General features: G+C 42.4%; 1 protein-coding gene across 1 annotated transcript in view; it reads right to left on the bottom strand.

Annotated features, from left to right (window-relative positions):
• IGFBP3 (insulin like growth factor binding protein 3) overlaps nt 1-22,060 on the bottom strand; it is a 49,153-nt gene extending 27,093 nt beyond the window's left edge. Inside the window, exons 1-2 of the mRNA XM_088445653.1 lie at nt 21,639-22,060; nt 21,040-21,471 (exon numbers count right to left, since the gene is read on the bottom strand). Coding sequence (XP_088301779.1) covers nt 21,040-21,412 — 373 coding nt within the window. The 5' untranslated portion in view covers nt 21,413-21,471; nt 21,639-22,060. The remainder of the gene's footprint in view (nt 1-21,039; nt 21,472-21,638) is intronic.
• Between the last annotated feature and the right edge of the window lie 1,581 nt (nt 22,061-23,641).

Raw genomic sequence — 23,641 nt, 5'->3', positions numbered from 1 at the left:
CAGTCATGAATAAAGGCCAAGGCCTTAGCCTTTCCTTGCCACTTCATGTGGTGAAAGGCATATTGCCAATTTTATGTCTTTCTGCAGCTAACTTTCCCTTTAATGTTTTTTCTATACCACTGTAAAAAATTGGTTCTTTGAATTTAGATGCCCTGACATAGGTCCTGTATGCCCTTGGGCATCAGCTTTAGTAGATGAACTAGTATCATCATGACTGGGAGGCACTGGCAGCAGCTCCAGCACTAGTATGTGGTTTCTGCCCTCCTCTCAACTGATCGTTCTCCATATCAACAAGCACAAATGAAGTGGGGTCTTTGCATGGCTTTTTGATGTTCCTCGATCCGCTGAAGCATATAAAGGGTGTAGTTCCACCTTGCAACTATCTCTTGCTTCAGCTGGTGGCAGGGCAAATTCAACAGTATTTGATTATTATTAATCCAGTGTCACAATATTTTTTATGAATAAGAAAAGAACACACTGCGCTACCACTTACAGTGTCACAATATTTTTTATGAATAAGAAAATAACACACTGCACTACCACTTACAGTGTCACAAGATTTTTTATGAATAAAAAGAAAAGAATAACACACTTCGTTACCACTTACAGTGTCACAAGATTTTTTATGAATAAAAAGAAAAGAATAACACACTTCGTTACCACTTACAGTGTCACAATATGTTTTGTGAATAAGAATAAATATAGTGTCACAATACGTGGATGATAAACTGCAGTCTGGCTGGCAGTATCACCGAACAATAATAGCGTAGCTAGCTCACACAAAAAAAAATGATTTTTCTTTTTGTGGAATGCTTTTATTTAACTTGTATTTTTTTAACATTGGGGAAGAGCACCCCTGGGCGAGGCAGAAGCCCCTTGATGAACAACACAGCACCCCTTTATGGACAACAAAGCACCCCTGCAAAGCAGCGGAGTGCGGATGGACAACCTGCAGAGTCACAAATACAGGGATGATAAATTGCGGTCTGGCCGGCAGTGTCACCAAACAATAATAGCGTAGCTACTAGCTACAGTAGCACACACACAAAAAATCAAAACATCTTTTTTTTTTGTGGAATAATTTTATTTAACTTTAATTTTTGTAACACTTGGGAAGAGCACATCTGGGCTCTTGGAAAATCTGCCTAGTGTGGGCAAACATGTCGAGGATACGGATCAGTGTCAGAGCTCAATGGTGAAACCCAACTTACTTATACTGGCAACCCGACAATACATCACAGTTAGGTCTGTGGGACTTTCATCTTGCAGACTCCGTCTCGTGAGCCTTGTGAGGAGAAGTGCTGTACCTTCGTGTTGGGAGGAATATTCACATACTTGGTTGACTAGCTGACATCCCCTATATGAGCTAAGTCATCTACACGCTATATCAGGATATTGTGACTACAGAGGGAGCTGATGCTCGGAAATATGCTGAAAACGATATAAGCTAATACATTGCTGAGAAAATATTGAGAGAGCTGATACCCTCAGAGATTCGCTGTGAACAGTTTATATTGCAACATATTGCTACACATGTGCCACTTTATATCTGGCTATATGGGTACAATAATTCATCAATTTTACGATTGGATGTGTTAACAACGCAAGGATCAGCTCACATAATTACATCATCTCTGGAGACTCTTAGGGACAGCGATATTCAATTTATTTGATTGGTGATATCACCTTGATGCCTGTCATTTATTAACTTTGAAATGTGCTCTTTTTGTGTGTTTTTTCCTTTTTTTTTGGATTAGAAAATCTATGTTCCCATTTAATATTGTACTGTTTAATCCCAATTTTGGGAATTTGTATAAAACATTGGGCATGTATTGAAGATTATGGATCATTAAATTATTTATTAAATCCTCTGCCATTATCTATTAGCGCCACCTACTTTTTGTTCTTTCTGTATATTAGTTTGTAAAAGGGTTGGCAGCTGTGAATTGTAATACAGGATAAGATATTTATACACCTTGACTGGTGCCTGGATTACTTTTTTATTGTTTTTTGAGTAAAGGGAAGTGGGCAACATTGTGTAGTGCTGGGCGACTGCATCTTATGTTGCGGTTGCTGTGCATATGCATTTATTAGCATATACAAGCAGCGGAAGAGTACGTGCGTTCTCTCACTTGCGTTCCTTGCTGAATCAGGCCCCTTGTTCTTTCAAAGGAATGAGAGGCGAGAAGGGAGGAGAGAGCTAGGTGGTGGACGCTCATGCTGTTACACAGAACACATCAGCACTAAGGCTGACAGCCTGAGCATCCACGTCACTGAGACCTGCTGCTGATGTGTGAGATGAGGGTGACGGATTACAGTGGGATCAGGCCAGACAATGGAAAGTGCTGCAGATTAGACCCGTGGCATATGGCATTGCAGTGTAAAACTAGGATGTCTCTTTCAGAGACATCCTTAATTTTCTAGTTTTGTGGACTCAGGAGCGCCCTTCAGTGGCCAGCGCCCTTAGGCAGCTGCCTATTGGATCCCTCTCACAGTACTTTGCGAATAGAAGCCCATAGGATTCTATTGGGCAACATCATCTAAAGATGGTGTTTTTTTACCTCATCCAAGCACTGGAATGTATCGCATTCTGGAGCTTGGTGCATATGCGGTAAGGGGCCAAATCTCCGAAAAAGTAATTTTCAGAGGTTTGACTGCAAAATCAGCATTGCTGCATCCCACTCAGTGTCTTTTACAGTATTCTCTATGGACCAGATGCAGAGACCAATGTGCACGTAGCTCTGTGGAGCATATCTTATGTGTCTACACCCATTCTCCGGGACTACGGATGCAAGTGCATGCGATGCACAGTTGTACACATTTTAATCACGTCTACACTTATGACTGAAGAGGAGTATTTGAGCTGTAACGAGGCATTCTTATGTAGGCATAAGAGGTGGACATAGTCATAAATATGCATTTCAGATGCATCTTTTGCATCAAGTAAAGGCTGGGGCAAGTGTGCACTCATGACGATGAGGAGTAGGAAACAGATCATATAGCAGGAGCAACACAAGGGGCTCTATTCAGCATTAGTGCCGGTGTTATATTCGGGCAACATCGACATGATCATTTTTATTTTATAATTTCCTGCCAAGTTCCCGGAGGCACAACAAATCCTTAATTTTCATATACTGCACTTACTCATAAATATACGAGCATGCACACTCACATATCAGTGTGAATACAGTCACCTTCCCTGCAGTGTGGCCAGCGGCAAGTATATACAGCTCTGTATACATAAGCTCTATATGGGAAGCAATCGGGAAACCGACTGCCTATATACCGGCAGCCGGCTTCCCGACTGTCATATCCCGGCAAAGGTGAAATGCCGGGCATCTAGATGTAGACGCCCGCATTTCCCCGACGCCGGGAGACCGGCGCCCGGCATCACGATCGTAGTGATGCCGGGCGCCGCGAGCGGACAGCCGCGGGGGGGGAAGGGTTAGGTTTAGGGCTCCCGGGGGGGGACTTAGGGTTAGGCACCCCCCCGGGAGGGTTAGGCTAGGGGGAGGGAGGGTTAGGGTTAGGCACCCCCGGGGGGGACTTAGGGTTAGGCACCCCCCTGGGGGACTTAGGTTTAGGCAGCAGGGAAGGGAGTGGTTAGGGTTAGGCACTTAGAGGGGGGATTAGGGTTAAGCACTTGGGGGGGAAGTTAGGGTTAGGCACCCCTAAGGAGGGTTAGGGTTAGGGGGGTTAGGTTAGGTTAGTAGATACTCACATATCCATGATCGGGATTTCCAGCGCTGACGGGCTTCCGCTGCTCGGAACTCTGCTGATGTCGGCCTGCCGCTGACGGGAATCGAACCGCCGGCCATGCGGCCGGTGGTATTTCATACCCATTCCGTTTATATTAGTCTATATACATTAATATTTATGTGGTTTTATATATATATATATATATATATATATATATAGATCGATATGTTTAAAACCACATAAATATATAAATGTATATAGACTAATATAAAGCTTATGTACACATTCAGTGTTCATCAATGCAGCCACTTCTGGGAGGCTGGAGCTGTACATACCTCTGGCCACACTGCAGGAAATGAGACTGGGGCGGAATTTCAGGATCCTGCAGGGACTGATGGTAAAATTTCCTTCTATCTTGCAGTTTATGTGATAGTTAAGGATTTTATTCATATAATGCCATTTTGAGGGGGCATTATATGGAGTAAATTGTTATGGAGTATTTTACCGTTTTTATGCTTGCAGAGTAGCAAAAAAATGTGAAAGCACTGTAGAGAGCAATGCCTCACTCTCTACAGTGCGATACTCTGCAAAATGGGTATTAACAGAGAAGATAATTGCATTATCTTCTCTGTTAACCCTTTGCTAAATAGTGGTAATGCCTTATTTAAGTAAAAATGTCATTGCTGAATAGAGCCCAAGATGTGTACAACTCTGCATATAGGCGAATATACAGTTGGTATTTATTTCCATGTACACAATGTTCCAATTTCTGGCCAACTCTGCATCCAGCCCAATGTGAATAATATGTACAACTATCTTTATACTAACGCCAGCACTGGGACTCGTATAACATCCAAGAACAATGGAGAACCAGATAAATATACAGTAGTATCCGTACTTGCACCATCCGTTTCCTGGAGGTAGAGGCACTACAGATAGGTCCTCACTTGCCTTTGCTGCACTCATGTCAAACAGCCCCTCTTGGCATATCTTGCTCCGTATTACACTGCTAGCGGGGCACCTTTTTGTGCCGAAAATGCATTTAAGTCACAATGTGATGCTACTAGGGCACACCAGGAGACAGTGTTGATTAATTTGATATATGACATTTGTATATCTGTGTGCGACTCTCAATCAGCATGCCACGATGCAGCGGCCACAGCTTTTTTCCACACCAAGTTCCATTTACAGTTTCGGTCACACACAGATATACAAGTGTTGCATTTCAAATGAATCGGCACAGTCTCCTGGTGCATCCTAGTTACATCAAATTTTATCAAAGACGCATTTTCGGGCAATAAAAGAGACGCCTGACGCTAGCGGAGTTTTCTCGGGACCTGCCGCCACTCACGCCAGACATATCGCGCTGCATGGTGTATTGAGGCTAAATGAACAAGGCCAAGGACACATCTGTGTCTCATTCAGTGACAGCAATCACCTAGTGATTTGGAGCTGCAGTACCTGTAGATCACTTATACCGCTTACACACTGCATTATGATGCCCCTTAAACATTAAATATAATGTTTTGCTACTCAAAAATAAAACTGTATTTTTCATTCAAATAACGAATAAGTAATTCATGAAGACTGTGTTAATCCCTCTGAACCTGACTAGTACAAAACTAAGGGTTACTTGAGTTTAGAGTTTTCACATAGCATGATAATTTATCCTCCAGTTATCTGATTATGCTGAGAATTCATCTGTGGATGGTTTTATCCATTATTGGGGCCTCATTTATCAACAAGTGATCGAGTGATAAAACTTGTTGCGTATGATAAAGGGTGCTACAGCCAATCAGCTACTAACTGTCATCTGTTTGAAAAATGACAGTTGGGAGCCAATTGACTGGACATTATTTATCATACGCAACAAGTTTTATCACTAGTTGTGAATGATGAAACGCCTTGATAAATTAGGCCCCAAAAAACATAGTAAAATATTTCTCAAATGCTTTGATTCTAAAAATCACCCTTGCATAACTTTCATTATTGTGATACACTCTGCTAGAAATTGTATCTGTACTGTATAATTCTTAATAATATTTATAGCACCAACATACTCCACAGCCCTTTACAACTGGAATACAGGAATCCATAGGGTCATCTACCAAAAATCACCATTTTTATGCTGGTACTACATATAGCTTTTCACATTCTTTGCTACCTATCCAATTAAACAAGATCAGAATTGTAGCTAGACATTTTGGTGCTCTGTGCCAGGAAGAGCTTTGGTGCCCCTCCCATTGTAAACAGGGACAGTGCGCACCGCAGGCGTGCAAGCCAAAAAAAGGGCATGGTCTCATAGGAAAAGAGTGTGGCTACACTATAGTACCTCCAATACACCTTACTCCACACAGTAGTGCCCCTTATTTACATTACACTACAGACCTGTAGCAGTGTCCCTTATACACATTATGCTAAATTGTAGTAGTGCCCCTTACACATTACGCCACTAAGTAGCAATGCCCCTTACACATTATGCCACACAGTACAACTCTCCCCCTCCTCCCTTACACATTATGCCACACAGTACAACTCACCCCCTCCTTACATATTATGCCACAGCGCCACCCCACCGCCCGCCCTTGTCTGTAACAGTGTTAACAACACAGTTGGCCGGACCTCACCTGGCAGGTTCTGTCACTGTCCAGTCACCTGGTGTCCACACAGCGCAGCTGCAGCGCACCGCTCCTTGCCTCATCCACCCAACAGCAGCAGCTCCTCCGCAGAGTGACTCCACCCACGGAACTGTGGGAGCCTTGGGCGGGGAAACGTCATGACGTAATGACATCTCTCTCATCTCAATAGACACAGGGCTTGTTGCACTTGCCGGGTCTCGGTAGGCGGCGCCGGAGACTCAGACTGGGTGAGTCACACTCTGTCACATGTAGGGGGGGGAGCCAGAGGCTTTTAACTGTCCTTCTGCTTGGCGCCGCAGATCGCGCTGTAAGGAGCAGCCACCCAGCGCCAGCAGAAAGACTAGAGGGAAACTGAGGTGGGCGGCAAGTGTTCCGCCCTCAGGGCAGTTGCACTCTGTGCGGTGGCACCGGCCGCACCACCCTAGCTACGGCCCTGAACAAGATAGCTAATGCTGGACATTTTATTTAAAATGACAAGTGAAAGATTGTATTAAGAAACGTGATACCAAATATGTACAATTTTTAGAATGACTTCTTACCACTTACATTCAGCCTGTTATGTAAAATGGAATATGATTGTAACTCGCAATTTTTATGTACTACAAATATAATTTGATTGGAAATAAACGTTTGTAAAGCAACAAGTAGAATTTAAAATTCATGTATATAATAACTAATGGAGAACCTTCTCCTGTTGTCCCAATAATATCAGAGTATTGTAGCTTTATTTAGGACATCCAAAGTATACAATGTTAAAAATAGAGTTTTATTATACCATTTAAATACAGCTATATTTAGTAATCCATATATGGTAGTATATAATATTAATTATATAAGTAGGAACCATCTGAGGAAGGGGAGATATCCTGAAATATTATATACTGACTGTTGTGGAATAACCCTACTCCTACAGAAAAATTTGTTTCTTCATTTGAGAAATTAATTTTTCAGTACAGTTTTTTTTACATCTCTCTTAAAAAAAGTATCACACGCGTCCCCGCTTATCCCCGTATTCAATTCCAAAGGACGCGAAAACACATCCCGGCAAAACTCAAACAGGTGAAATGTGCTGTCAGATATGGGGAAATCAGCCTGACACCCCCCAAAAATTGCACTGACATGGGGGATCACTATGGATACCCCCGAATAGCCCTGCTGGAGGTATTTGGGGTGCTTAAATGCTCTTAATTGGTGCTATTTTGCATCTTTGCACAAGTGGTGAAGAATAGCATTTTGCAGTTTTTTTTGGCAAAAATAAGTAGTCCCAGCAAATTTGGGGTACATGAAAATGGGTGCAAGCATGGTTAAAAAAGTGAGGTCTTAAAAGCGTTAAAAACGCACCTTCAGCAAGCACCTGCAATCAAAAAAACACCTCCCCCATAGTCTATTTCACTAGTTTTTAAGTTTGTACCCCAACTTTGAACTTTTTCGCCCCCTTTTTCAAAGTCATTGTTTGGGGTGTTCTGTAATTCTTTTTTGTGTTTTTTTTTACGCAGTTTACCTTTGGAGTGCAGGGTGGTTTCCCCACCTTTGCACCCCAAAACCGCAATTCTGTACTTTTTTCCGACAGCTATTCATAGGCGAAACTTTTCAGCCAGGTACATTGCATTGCGTTTTTCGCACTGGCGAAAAGTCGTAACAATTGAATACGGAGATAAGTTTCCACTGACATCACCAGCAAAACATTTTCTCAAAAAGACGGTTTTTCGCCGTTAATTGAATACGGCCCTTCGTGTTCCAGAATTTATCTTGTTAATTCTTTAAGTTGTGAGATTTATATGTATTGGTTGCTGTTAAATGTTTCCCACAGTCTTCCCTGAGTGCTTGATACTGTACTTGAACAAGGAAGAAAATTCTGTAACGATTACATCCACAAAAAGAACCAACAAGCCACATCTTCATCAAATGAAGAAACAAATTTTCCTGTAGGAGTAGGGTTATTCCACAACAGTCAGTATATAATATTTCAGGATATCTCCCCTTCTTCAGATGGTTCCTACTTATATAATTATTATTATATACTACCATATATGCATTACTAAATATAGCTGTATTTAAATGCTATTCAGGATGTATTTAACCTCTGGTACCTAAGCAGCCATTTAGTCAGCATCAATATATACACAATGGATTCCCTATTCTCATCCTTACTGCAACAGGAGATTATTAACATTCCGTTTCGTGACTGACTTTTTATTTTTAAACAAATGTATGCCCCAAAGATAGCTTGCAGGGACAGTGGTAGCAATAACTTGCACACTAGAGGAGTCTTTCACATTGTCAAAAGACTACTCCGGAGAAACTGACACTGCGCATGTGCATAGTGCACATTTGCCTACTTTTGAAAATGCATTTCAGGGAGATTGTGAAAGCTACACCTATGAGTGGGCCATTAAAATGGGCGTGTACTGTTCTGCCAGAGGTGCGTGCCATAATACTATCTTACATTCAACTGTAAACGAAGCAGCAGTTATTGCTCAGTAAGATCTACTTGTTGAAGAAAACACACTGATACATCACTGTGCCTTATAACTAATGCAGGGAAATGGCACTGATGATCCATTTTGAATGTATGTATATCTTATTTTTTTAATTTTTTAATAATGGGGGTAAGATGGAATCCGGGTGATTGCTAGACTCTTCAGGGAGTCAGGGAGATTGCTACTATTTCAGGGCGTCTCCCAGCATAGGGGCCCATTTATTAATGATCGCTTTTGCAATGCGATCAGGGCATGTCAGTACCGCCCATGATCGCATTGCAAAATGTGATCATTAACGGCTGGATGTATCATCCAGGACATGCAGGGACATGGAGCCCGTCCCTGCGATGTCTCCGAAGAGCTGCTGGCCAGTGCCTGGGCTGTGTGCATGCGCAGTCCCGGTGACTGGTGGCCATTGCTGGGGGAGGGTCCTGGAGGAACATTCTGCTGGCTAATTATGCTGTGTGTAGCCATAGGCAACAGTGGCTAACGCAAGCTTCAGATGGCGTTAGCTGAGGGGGCCAATATCGGGAATGCATCGCATTCCGGATATTGGTAAATTTGACAGCATCGCATCCCCCGTAGAAACCTATGGGGGAGGCAGCTGCCAGCGGTAATGGTGGGATCACAGCAGTCCCTCCTTAGTACATCAGGGGAATACTTAATATTTCAGACAAAACCCCCGAAAAGATTTTACCTCTAATATTCAATGATAAATGGGCCCCGTAGTGTCAGTTTCTTTAGCCGGACGAGGGTTGCAGGAGAGGCATCGTAAGATCCCTCTCCTAAGAGAATGCCTCCATAGGCGTATTAACAGGGTCCAAACCCCGGAAAGCTATGCCTTTTGACATTTGGTACATAGGGGTCATACTGGAGTCACTTATGATAATAATGCAGTGCTAATTAGCTATCTGCAGGAGATTTCTGATAAATCTCCTGCATTAGGCTGTTAGTACATAGATATAATACATAAAATTATGCAGAAACTCCCGTTTTTACATAATTTTATTCAAAAAGGGTTGATAAATAGGTATTAAAGTATAAAACGTATTCTGAAATAACTTATGTACTTTTTAAAAATAGAGCAATAAGCACATTTGCATAGACAGTTTTGAAACTTAAAAGTGCAATGTTTCAAAAAGTTATCCTTCTTACATTCAAATTAACTTTTAATTAAAATTAAGTTTAAATTAAGCTATACTTTGGGTCTCAAAGACATCTCCTAAATTCTGGATTGCTCTCAGACAAAAAAAACAAACAACGTCACTAGTAACCAGCAACTAGTGCCTAATATACTTCAGCTGCTAGGAAAACAGAAAGACACCCAGAATCCTTTATTGAATTCAATTAGCTAAGTATGCATGGATATTTTGTATATTATACTAAAAATACTTACTGTACCCAGAGTCTAACAATTTCCATGACACACAATTAATTATACAAACGTTCTCCAATAATAACTCATAAAACTGGGAATGACTTTACCTTAAAATACCTATAGTAAAACCTATGACTCAAGAATAGTGAAGGTTTAATAGCAGCATCGCATATGGGAGGCTCAAAGAAAATAGCATAATCTCAGTAAAGTACTGTCACATAAAATAGCGTTCCACAATATTGTAAAATACAGCTATTTAACATCTGGGAACTCTGTGGATTTTTCTACATTTATCCTCTAGATGTTTTTCTATGCGAGATATATATACAGTATACATATTTTACGAGTATCTAATTTTTTTTCATGCATACTGGCGTTATTTACATCGGCATGCATGCAATGACTGGCTGGATGCACCGCATGCAAACTGCTATGCGTCATGCATCCCGCCCAGGGGTACTCATATTAAAACCAAGGGTGATTGCAGTCTGTCTTTGTAGGATAACATGCAAGTACTTAAGAATAGATTGGATAGATTGGATAGCAAACTTTTTGTGCCACTTTTTTGGCAAAATTATACAAAACATATATTGCTATTGACAATGCTATATTGAGAATTTACTATTCTGTAAAATTAGCTCCACTTTTCTAATTCGTTACAAGTAAAAACAGGAAATAGTATATGGACAACAATACAAAAACATTTTACAAAAACACCAATGTAGATATTTTATTGGTTTTAAAAAAAATTTGCCTACACTGTATTTACTTTCATGTGACATCAATTCTACATCAAATCCTACAAATAGACTTCAAACTCTTTTGTTGACTTTATCTAGCTCAAACTCTGCAAACAGTAAATTTTCTCCATGCGTATTTGGACCCATAATGGTCATCTCCGTAACAGAATAATAAAATGGATGACGTGCTTTGTGTCATCATAGCCCCGCCCCCACGCTACACACTACATAATGACGCAGTCTGCAGCATTAAGTAGCGGGAGGTGGGATTATGATTATATGAATCACTCTGCCATGCTGAGAAGGGGACGTGTGCATGCAAGGAAGTGTCACATATAATGGGGGTCAAACCCAGTACTTCCATGTAGGGGTGTGCACCAGCCACTTTTCGTGTTTTGTGTTTTGGTTTTGGATCTGAATCTTTCTTCGTGTTTTGGATCTGGATTGGTTTTGCCAAAACCACCCTTCCATGTTTTGGGTTCTGGGTTTTGTGTTTTGGATCTGTATTTTTTTTTTAAAAAGCATAAAAACAGCTAAAATCACAGAATTTGTGGGTTTTTCTGCTCCTATGCTATTATTAACCTCAATAACCTTAATTTCCACTAATTTCCAGTCTATTCTGAACACCTCACACCTCACAATAGTGTTTTTATGTCCAAAAGGTTGCACCGAGGTAGCTGGATGACTATGCTAAGCGACACGAGTGGGCGGCACAAACACGTGGCCCATCTAGGAGTGACACTGCAGTGCAGTGGCAGACAGGATGACAGTTTGAAAAACTAGGCCGCAAACAGTACATAATGCAAAGAAAAAAAAGAGGTGCAAGATGGAATTGTCCTTGGGCCCTCCCACCCACCCTTATGTTGTATAAACAGGACATGCACACTTTAACAAACCAATAATTTCAGCGCCAGCGTCTGCCACACAACTGTGGCTGAAATGATTGGTTCGTTTGGGCCCCCACAAACCAAGCTGGCAATTAATCTGTCCCTGCACAAACTGGCTCTACGGAGGCAAGATGTCGTCCTCATCCTCCTCATTCACCAATTCCTCACCCTCTTCAGTGTTGTGTACATCCTCATCCTCACAGAATATTAATTCGTCCCCGCAGGAATCCACCACCACAGGTCCCTCTGTACATTATGGAGGCTGGTCTCCCTGAAAGAGTTGATAATTCATTTTTATGAATATCATCTTCACCACATTTTGTGGAAGCAACCTCCTACGCCTTTCACTGACAAGGTTCCCGGCTGCACTAAACACTCTTTCGGAGTACACACTGGAGGGGGGGCAACTCAGGTAAAATAGAGCCAGTTTGTACAGGGGCCTCCAAATTGCCTCTTTTTCCTGCCAGTACATGTACGGACTTTTTGACATGCCTAATTGGATGATGTCACCGATGTAATCCTTTAACAGACAGACGCACGCTTGTTGCTGCTGCTTTGAGGATGCAGGTGCGGCTACAGCCCACACAATTCACAAAGACAGAAAAAAAAGAAGAATTTTTTTATTGTTTGTGGAGCGCACTTTGAGGGTTACGCCACCCTTTAACAGACAGACGCACGCTTGTCGCTGCTGCTTTGAGGATGCAGGTGCGGCTACAGCCCACACATTTCACAAAGACAGAAAAAAAAAGAAGAATTTTTTTATTGTTTGTGGAGCGCACTTTGAGGGTTACACCACCCTTTAACAGACAGACGCACGCTTGTCGCTGCTGCTTTGAGGATGCAGGTGGAATCTAGATGGGATTTGGTTGGAACCGGGGACACACTACCTCTATCAATTGTCTAAATCCCACTGCACTAATGGCGGATAATGGACGCACGTCTAACACCAACATAGCAGTCAAGGCCTCAGTTATACGTTTTGCTTCAGAACTTCATCCTCCTCGCTAAGGACTGTTGGAGGGTCAATTGTTTAGTAAAAGTAGTGGTGTTCCTACTTCCTCTCTGGGATGATGAACAACTCCCAGCAGCAGTAACAGCACTAGGAGGAAGTGCTTCTTGATCTTTCCATATTTTTTTTTTTATCGGAGAAAGTTTGGTCCTCCATTTATGTTATATTGATATATACGTGCGGCTAAGGCGCACAAACACAGAAAATTATTTTTTATTTTTGTTGGAGACTAGTGTACTTTGTGGGTTACACCACCCTTTAAGAAATGAGCCAGCCGGCCCTTTACTTATGGGACACTGGCGCACGCTTGGCGCTGCTCCTTTGTTGATGCACGTGCAGCCACAGTGCACACAATTCACAAACACAGAAAATATTTTTTTATTTTGTTTGGAGTGCCCTTTGGGGGTTACAGCACCCTTTAACGGACAAGCCAGCCAGCCCTTTACTTATGGGACACAGGCACACGCTTGGCGCTGCTCCTTTGTTGATGCACGTGCAGCCACAGTGCACACAATTCACAAACACAGAAAATATTTTTTTATTTTGTTTGGAGTACCCTTTGGGGGTTACAGCACCCTTTAACGGACAAGCCAGCCGGCCCTTTACTTATGGGACACAGGCGCACGCTTGGCGCTGCTCCTTTGTTGATGTACGTGCAGCCACAGTGCACACAATTCACAAACACAGAAAATATTTTTTTATTTTGTTTGGAGTGCCCTTTGGGGGTTACAGCACCCTTTAATGGACAAGCCATCCAGCCCTTTACTTATGGGACACAGGCGCACGCTTGGCGCTGCTCCTTTGTTGATGCACGTGCAGCCACAACGCACACAATTCACAAACACAGAAAATATTTTTTTATTTGGTTTAGAGTGCATCTTGGGGGTTACAGCACCCTTTAACAGTCAAGCCAGCCGGCCCTTTACTTATGACACAGGCGCACACTTGGCACTACTTTGTTGATGCACGTGCAGCTACTGCGCACACAATTCACAAACACAGAAAAAATATTAATTTTTTTGCACTTGGGGGAAGCACCCCTGATGGACAGAGCACCCCCTGGACAACACTACAGCATCCCTTTAGGACTGGGACCTGCACAGGACTTTGGAGTGGACACAGCCCCTATGGACAACTGACTGCACAACACAGTCCAGCCAGCCCCTATGGACTTTGGACTGGAGTGGACACAGCCCTTATGGACAACAGCAGCACAGCGCAGCACAACACTACACTGCACTACACTACACTACACAGCCCAGCCAGCCCTAACTCCCACCCTCCCTCTTCACTGTCCACAGCCGAGTGAGAAAATGGCGCTGACGCGGGTACCTTATATAGATTTCAGAAATCCGAACCCGCTCACCCCTACTTCCATGGCACTGAACAATCTATTCACCCCATTTCCTTCCCTCTCAATGCCACTTGTACCTATTCAATGGTAAATGTACTTACCTCCACAACTGAATGGTATATTGGGACAATTGGTATCTGGAAGGCGGTACAGAGCTCTCTTATGGGGACTGACTCATTGACGAGATAGTTGGGAGTCATGGAGTTAGCTGATTCCATACCCCTCAACATTTCAAACAGATATATAATAAGGGACACTTTAAATTTGTTTATATGTATTTAGAAATGCATGACCCTATAAGACATTCAAATACAAATTAAATTAAACACTAAGTACAGTTTACTAAGCAAAGCTAAAATTAACACAAAGATCCAGATTGTGGCAGAAGAGCATTGAATGGAGAAGCCAGACCGGTATGTTCGTAGACCAATGGAACAGCTCATTTATAAGGATGCATCCACTAATCCTAAAGGTGAAACCAGGAAGATGGGTTATCCTATTAATAGAGGACCAGCTATGACCATGGACTTCCTTGTCAAAATGTTTTAGTTATCTGTTTGGATAGAGTAGGGTTAATAATAGCTGGATGAATAAATCTTTAAGGAGCCTATCCAAGTAAAAATATGCCCTGAATCTAATGTCCCTTATCGCCACTATTCACAGCAATTTGGAAACGCATTATAGGGCTTTTTATCATTGACTCCCTGCCGAGACAGCTGCTCCTTAAATCTAGAATTACCACTTTTACATTTTCAGACCCTGGACAGGAGGCGTGACCAATACCACAGTAGGGTTTATTTCTAAGATTTCAGGCCCACACATGTCTCTTTATATGCTCTCTGCTCCACATGCACCTTATATGCCTCAGAGCCCCCTCATGTGCCCTTATATGCATCAGCGCCCCCTAATGTCCTTGTATAAATGTTTTTATTCTGGTCTCAAATGTTTTTTTCATAGCCTCATATTGCCCCATGTGGAATCTACTGGCAAAAGCGATAATATACATAGGAGTAAATATTATCTACAGAATAATAAACCATATGCAGCACTTCTCTATAGCCAAGTTACAGTCACTTGCATAACTAGGGCGTGGCGAGCAGGCCCAGCAGAGGGGGCCATCGCCGGCCAGGGTAGTGTACCCTACCACCCACCAAAGACTTGCAGTTGTGCCGCCGAGCACCATGGGTGCACCTCCCACTATGCTGACGCGTGCGACGCCAGAATCACGTGACGTCATGCTCCCTGTTCTGCAAAGGAAGAAGAGCCCTGGTGCCTGCCTGACCTCTCCGTCTGTTGCTCATCCAGACAGAAGGCAGAGGAGAGGGAGCCTTGACCTTACTTCTAAACTGCTAACCTCGTTGCATGCATTGAGTGCTCAAGATGCGTATGCAATCGCAGCAGCTAATTTATGCAAGCCCATGCAACGGCGTTCAAATGGACAGGCATGTCTGCGTTTTTCCGACCAACCCCGCCCCCCATCACCACCCTCGAACGCTTCTGTCGTCATGCTCTCTGTTCTGCCGGGAAGAAGAGCCCCGGCGCCTGCCTGATCTCACAATCTGTTGCTCATCCACACAGAAGGCAGGAGAGGGCAGCTGGCAGTTACAGAGGGAGGGGGGAAACAGAGAGAGAGAAAGAAGGGAGGGGGGGCACAGAGAGACACAGAATGGGGGGGGCACATAGAGACACAGAATTAAGAAGGGGACACAAAGACACAGAATGAAGGAGGGGCACGGAGAGACACAGAATGGGGGGCACACAGAAACACAGAATAAAGGGGAGAGGCTGAGAGATACAGAGTGAAGGGGGAAGGCTCTATTCAGCAAGGATCACTGATGCGATCATGGATGCAATCGCGCACGCAGGTCTGCTGTGAAAGTATGCTAATGCATGCAATCGCAAAGTGCTCGCACGGACAACATGCAGACATCCACTTCCCCTCTCTCACATCTGTAATTACTTGCAAACCTCCTCAATCAGAAACAGCAAGTACCATCGACACCTCACGCAGAATTACAGCAGCCCTGACCTTACCTCTAAACTGCTAACCTCGTTGCACGCATTGAGTGATCAAGATGCATATGCAATTGCAGCAGCTAATTTATGCACGCCCAAGCAACAGCGTTCAAATGGACAGGCATGCCTGCGTTTTACCGACCAACCCCCCGTCACCACCCCCGAACACTCACTGCCTGTCAATCATCATGACTCTACGTGGTCTCCGTGATCGCAGTAGTGCCTTTGCGCACACGCACTGTGATGCATACGCATGATGCAACAATCGGCCATCTGCATACACTTTAGCAATAGCGATCCAAGCTGAATGAGGCCCTGTGTACCAAATCTCGGGTCAGACCCAGGATTAGTTATGATTTTTACATTTGGTATAAATTAACCTAAATTAATCTTGATTTTAAGGAATAACAACCTTAATCTGTATAAAACAAATTAATTAACAATTTCTGTTCATTTACTGAAAAGAATAAATTATGGTTTCCAGTAAATAACCCCCCCCTCACCTTATCCAAGGCTATCTACATAGTTTTCCACCTCAGAGTATCAGATTCGAACCCTTTTACAGTCTTTACCCATATGCATTGAGGTATAGACACTGTACATTGTTATCTTATATAGTGTTTAGTACACATTAGGCAGTACATTTTAGTATTTTGAGCGCAAAGCAGCTAAGGATCATTCAAACAGAAATCCATTTGCAACCTAGTCATAGGACTTTGGGGAATGATTAGATTAACGTAAATCAATGTTAGAGAATTCATTTCAAGCACCAGTATATTATTATTATTAGTATATTGATGCTTGCAGAAATAAATGTCATGCTTTCACTTGGCAAGCTAACCTATTCTGTGGGTGCCCCTCTACCGATGACAAGCACGCTTACTCAAAATCCAATTCACTATGATTGGCAGTGGGGTAACTACAGTATCATACAGGTGTGTCCTTATACATCTTTGCGGCAGTCATGCTAAAAAGTCCCTCTTGGCGCACCGATTTATGCGAGACTCTGCTAGTGCTGGGCATCTTTTTTTGACGAAAATTTGTCTAAGACGTAATGTGATGCGACTATGAAGCATCAGCAGACAGTGCTGATTAACTTGATATGTGACACCTGTATATCTGAATGCTACATAGTCTCTGTATCTGTATACAAAGTGCTACAATGTAACAGCTGCAGCTTTTTTCATTCCAAATTCCGTTGTGGTTCATACACAGACTCAGGTGCACACAGATATACAAGTGTCACATATAAAAATTAATCAGCACAATTAGCTGGTGTGCCTAGTTGCATTGCATTGCGACTTAAACACATTTAGGCAAAAAAAGATGCCCGGCGCTAGCAGAGTAGCACGGGACCTGGCAGCTCACTCACACCAGGCAAGTCGCGCTGCGGGGCGTATTGAGGCTAGATGTATGAGGACACATCTATATGTGGCTGCTTCAGGTCCCTTAAGCCTGGCTAAATATATATTTATTTTGCTAGCAATACAATGTGTCAGCTAGTGAAAGTAAAATGTCAGATTGCCAAACATAGGGGCGGGATGTACTAAAGGTTGAAATGCTTCCGCATTTCCATATGTATCAAGCTCTGGAATGCGATACGTTAGATGGCATTACCCAATAGAAGCCTTTTTTTCGCGTTTCCCCCTGAGAGGGATCCAATCAGCATCCCACGGCATTATAAACCTGGAAGTCCTTCTATCACAAAGGACAGCTCTTACCTGGCGAGCTGCCTTTGTGATTTTAATCGCATTTCTAGGTACATACCGGCAATATTATTGCCGGTATGTACTCGATAATAAGCAGAATGTACGGTATTGCGGATGCGGTGCTTAATACATCCCGCCCAGGGGCTGATATACAGTTGGTAGCAAAACGGGCATAAATTACTCCAAAAAAAATAGGACTTATAATAATATCAAATGTTTATCAGCTATGTAGCAGGTGCAACAAACAGGCATATATGTTCATAAATACTGGGCTGTATGAGCCACATTTGTGTGAAAAAAAACATGACATAATAAACCTTGCCTGTGTGATAACATCATCTCCTTGCTTTGGTTCTGTTGTGAAGTTGGGTTTTGTTTTAGAATGGAACATGTCTTGGAGAGTGATTTAAATTGAAACTGGGAAATGGCTTCAATGTATTTCAGCAATCTGCACAAAGTTAATTTGTATATAGTAGTAAGCAAGAGTAATGTATATATACTCATTTATCCAATATTTGTGCATTTGCATGTGTTAATCCCAAGTAATCAGAAAAAGGTTCCATGATATTTATCATTATTTTATATGGTACAAGCATAACTTTAGTACTGGAGAAAATGGCATGGGCTTATATAAATACATATATGATACCAAATAAAATTATGTGACTGTGTTCTTACAGTACGTACATTGAATTCAAATAAATGTGTATATGAATGATGAGCAACTACAAGGTCCTCCAAGGTAAGCACATTCACTGTTGGAAAATATCTATCCATATTTCCAAAGAATACAAAACATGAAAAGAGGCAGTTTTATTCTGAGTACATGTTCTTAGGCCAGAGTGCATTCAGTGCATAAGATTATTACATAAACCAGATAGCAGAGTATAATATTATGATCAGTGAAATCGCATCAATCCCAAGATTTTAATTAATATAACATAATTTAGAGAAAATATATTATAATGACCCAGAAATAAGGTGAGGGCAAATGGAGCACAAAATTAGAGAGAGTTACAGCTCTTACTATCAAACTATCATAGTCCTATATATCATATTAGGCATGATAAATGTATTTATTTATTACCAGTTATTTATATAGCGCACACATATTCCGCAGCGCTTTACAGAAAGAATATTTGGCCATTCACATCAGTCCCTGCCCCAGTGGAGCTTACAGTCTATATTCCCTATCACATGCTCACGCGGGATTCAATCGGGAAACCGGATGACGTAAGCCTGACAGCTGGCTTCCCGATTGCTTTATCCCGGCGAGGGTTAAATGACAGGCGTCTAAATCTAGATGCCTGTCATTTTTCCGACGCCGGGAGACCGGCACCCGGCATCCCAATCAAAGGGAATGAGGGTGCCGAGAGCAGACAGCCGCGGGGGGGGGGTGGGTTAGGTTTAGGGCACCCGGGGGGGACTTAGGGCTAGGCACCCCCCCCCGGGAGGGTTAAGTTTAGGCTAGGTGAAGGGGGGGTTAGGGTTAGGCACCTCCGGGGGGAGGTTAGGGTTAGGCACCCCCCGGGAGACTTCGGTTTAGGCAGCGGGGAAGGGGGGGGTTAGGTTTAGGCACTTAGAGGGGGGATTAGGGTTAGGCACAGGGGGGGAGGTTTGGGTTAGGCACACCTAAGGAGGGTTAGGGGTTATGGGGGTAGGTTAGGTTAATTTGTACTTACCTAGGGACGATCAGGATTTCCAGCGCTGTCGGGCTGCCGCTGCCGGGATCTCTGCATCTGTCGGGCTGACGCTGCCAAGAATCGAACTGCCAGCCATGCATCAGCCGGTATTTCATACCGAATGAGGTCACACACATACACACTAGGGTTAATTTTTTTTTGTTGGGAGCCAGTTAACCTACCAGTATATTTTTGGAGTGTGGAAGGAAATCGGAGTACCTGGAGGAAACCCACGTAAGCACAGGGAGAATATACAAACTCCACACAGTTAGGGCCATAGTGGGAGACGAACCCATGACCTCAGTGCTGTGAGGCCATCTACTTGTAGCAGTTGTATTCTTAGTACCATAGGTACATTATTTAATGTGACAAAGGCATATTTATCAAGCCCCATTTTTCATAATATTATGTAGAAACTACAGTTTCTGCATAATGTTATATATCACTGCTGTGTACCAATAGCCTAATGCAGATTTCATAGAACTTTCCTGAAAAAAGGTGCTTCAGTCCATAGACCCCAAAATTGTAGCTTTTTGGAGTTTGGTCGTGAAGGCTACCGCCATCCTCAATGGCAGTAGCAGTTATATGGTTTGGAGGCATTGTCAGGTGAGTGTGATCTTGTAATCCCTCTCCTGCAGCCTCTATTCTCCTACCAAGTTGTTGGGAAACTGACACTGAGCGCATGTGCAGTGTCAGATACACTGGAGGAATCTATGAAAATACAAGATACTCTTCCAATTTGCAGGGAATAAATTCACAGGAACAGCGTCTTTTCGAAAGCACTGACCCTGTAGAGCTTTCTGATACACTGTGGGAATTATCATGTTAAAAATTATTATTGATTAATCCTGCCACAACCATGATTTTATTAATCAAAGCACTGACACAATTATTAATACATAAGCCCATAAATTGTCTTAAATTGTAACTCTCAAATAAGTATTACAATTAGTGTGAAGCAGAATTAAGAAAAAATACTGCTGAAATTGTATTTGGTGATGAGGAATGTCTTAAATATTTGGTGAAACTATACATACTATACATGCAATTCAACAAAACATATGATATGAAAAAAATAGAAAAAAATAAACACATATTTAGTTGTTCCCTGGGGTTATATTCAGAGACCTAATAGACTGATGCACCCTAGGACCAGGTGGTGATGACAGTGACAGAACAGATACAGTAGGACATGTGTTATCATGCACAGATGGAACTTTACAGTCAATGGCAAGGCAGCGAATGAAAAGAGAATATGCTACAACTTTTTGTTAGTAAGTTTGCACCACTCTCATGGGTTCTGTGTGTTTTAGGTAATTGTATAACTTGTATTGCACATTGCTCAAAGTTTAAATTATTATGAAAATGAATGGTAGCATAATGGGTTTATATAGATCATAGAGCTTGTTCATTCATATAGCCAAGTAAAGGTACAGTAACTCTTACCTGCAAGCTGCTGGCCGTGTACATGGCTTGTAGACCTATTATTGTTGGTTACACTGACGCAGACTCCCCTTCCCTCCAGCAAAGCGTGCAGTGGTTTGGGCTCTTGAGGTCCCGGTCTGCAGATAAGCCCGGAGCCACATTTTTGGCTATACACGCCGCACTGGCTGCCCTGGGGCAGAGCACAGGTTACACAGCAGCCACACAGCGACTCCTGCACCAGTTCCGCGCAGTCAGGGCTCAGGGGCTTACACTGCTCCAGGGCTTTGGAATCACAGGGCTCGCACAGGACAACCGGCCCCACCGCCACCGCCAGCTGGCTCAGCAGCAGCAATGCCAGCGCCACTGCACAGTGCACGTACAGCTTGGAGATCATGGCAGCGAGAGCCAACTGCTGAAGCCAAACTTCGTGTCAGACACACGGATAGCAACAACCTGCAAACAGAACAGACACAAGAAAGTGTAACAGTTGGGCACAGGTTCTGCTGTACACACAAACTTCAGTAACAGATCACTGCATGTCCAAGTCAGCAAGACACTATACAAATGATATAGTATGACGTTGCACAATCTAATGGATACAACGTGAGACATGTACTCACCTCCTTGTTACACCTGGCTGTGCTGAGAGCTGTATTCAGATATTTCACATGCACATGCTAGGCATACAGTAGCCGCTGGTGTACTGTACACTGCGGGCCAGGAGGTTGCAGGATTCCTGGTGCAATCACGTGTGCTGCTTACACACAGGCTGAGGACGTACAGTATACTACATAGGTTCCTACACACTCCCCCCTAGTACACCCTGCTGAGAACTCTGCAGGTCACACTAAAAAAAATGAATCACTGTAAATAAATAGATATCTTATTAATTTCTAACGTTCTTTCCTAAATAAAGTTCTAAAAGTAATGTGCTAAGCACCGCAGTGTATGTAAAGGTTAGAGAGAAGGAGGCACAGTCATATAGACGTGGATTATACAGTAACTTTCTAGAAAATAACGCCTGTTAGCTATCCCTTCTCTATGCTCCTTTTCCCCCATCTGTTCTCTCATTCAAGTTCTGGCTATATAGAGAGTCGGCTTCAGACACGCCCCGGGATATGAATAGTAAATAATTTCAGGGTTGCAAGTTAAAGGTTGACTGGCAGAATACAGGTTTCGGTTTAATGAAAGAGGAGGAGAAGGGGAGTCTCTGATTCTGATTTGTGTTCAAGTGCACCTCTGAGAACACCCATTAATGCGGTGGAGGGGAAGGGGGGATATTGCTTGCCTTTTGTTTCAAAGGGGAAAAAAAACTTCATTTTATTTGGCCAAGTTAAATTAAAGTCACTGAATTGATTGAAAACGTTCACTTTAATGTGTATTTTAGTTTAAGTTCTTGTTCCAAATGAGTGACTAGAGTCATGCTTTGTGTTAGTACACACATTGGCAACGCTATTAATGTACAAGCAGATTGCCGTGATTATGGGAGACGTGAAGGATGCGTTGCATAGGGTACAATAAGTGCGGCATACCCCGACTTACACAAACTGCAATGCAAATGGGGTGTAAATTTACTGTAATTTAAATAGATATAAGGTTTAGCTCATCTACAGAGATTGTCTTCCATTCTAATAAAGGCTTTTAACACAATACAAGAAGTTATATTTTAAAAAGTATTTGTTATATTTACAACAAGCCAAAAAAAGTGTAGTAAAATATTATGGAAACGAAAGCTATTTAAAATGTATGTCCTTTGTAGGGTTACCCAGGGCACCATAGCGATGATGGGTATTGGTTGGAAAAATAGCTTTTATATCCAACTCTCACCATAGCAGAAAGTTATGTCAGTGCATGTTATGCTGCTGAACAGTATTTCAGTTCGCTCTATAGCAGAAATAATCACTAATGTTCAGAAACAAATACTTTTTGTAACACTGGAGAGTTTTACATAATTAAAACATGACATCATGTGACATCAGTAGAAAGAGAACAACCTGTATATGGTCACTCAAAAGTACTTCTCAGCATGCACAGCAATATAAACAGTTAATGTGCTAAACTTGGTATATAACAAATGACCCTGCACATGACCTGGTTGCACACTCTACATCTCAATGCCACAAGCAAGTTTTTCTGGTTTATCAATCCCCTAATATCCATGATTATCTTAAAAGACTATAGTTTCAATGGGATTTAGCAGGTGGAAACAATGTAACAAAAGCTAATACTTTTTAGTCTGTCCAATTGAATGAGCGAGCCAGGTGACCCACGCACCCCAGGAGTTATAGTGAAAGCCCACCTGCAAGTATTACTTTTAGATAGGGATGTGCGCCGACCCCCGTGTTTTGGTTTTGGTTTTGGATCTGTATCTCCTTCAAGGTTTTGGATCTGGATTTGGTTTTGCAAACCACCCTCAAGAATTTTGGTTTTGGTTTTGGATCTGGATTTTTTAAATAAAATATAGATACAAAGTTTTAAAAACAGCTAAAATCATGTAATTTATGCAATCCAAAACCCGAAATTCAGATTTAAAATCCAAATTCCGAACCACAAAAAGATCAGATCCGCGACCCGGATTTACCCAGATCGCTTCAGAAGATTAGAACTGCGACTTGGATTTACC

Source organism: Taudactylus pleione, unplaced genomic scaffold, assembly GCF_031769625.1.
Source record: "Taudactylus pleione unplaced genomic scaffold, aTauple2 ptg000386l, whole genome shotgun sequence".
NCBI classification, from domain to species: Eukaryota; Metazoa; Chordata; class Amphibia; order Anura; family Myobatrachidae; genus Taudactylus; species Taudactylus pleione.
The sequence above is the reverse complement of the archived record's forward strand: the minus strand, read 5'-3'. Positions and strand labels throughout refer to the sequence as shown.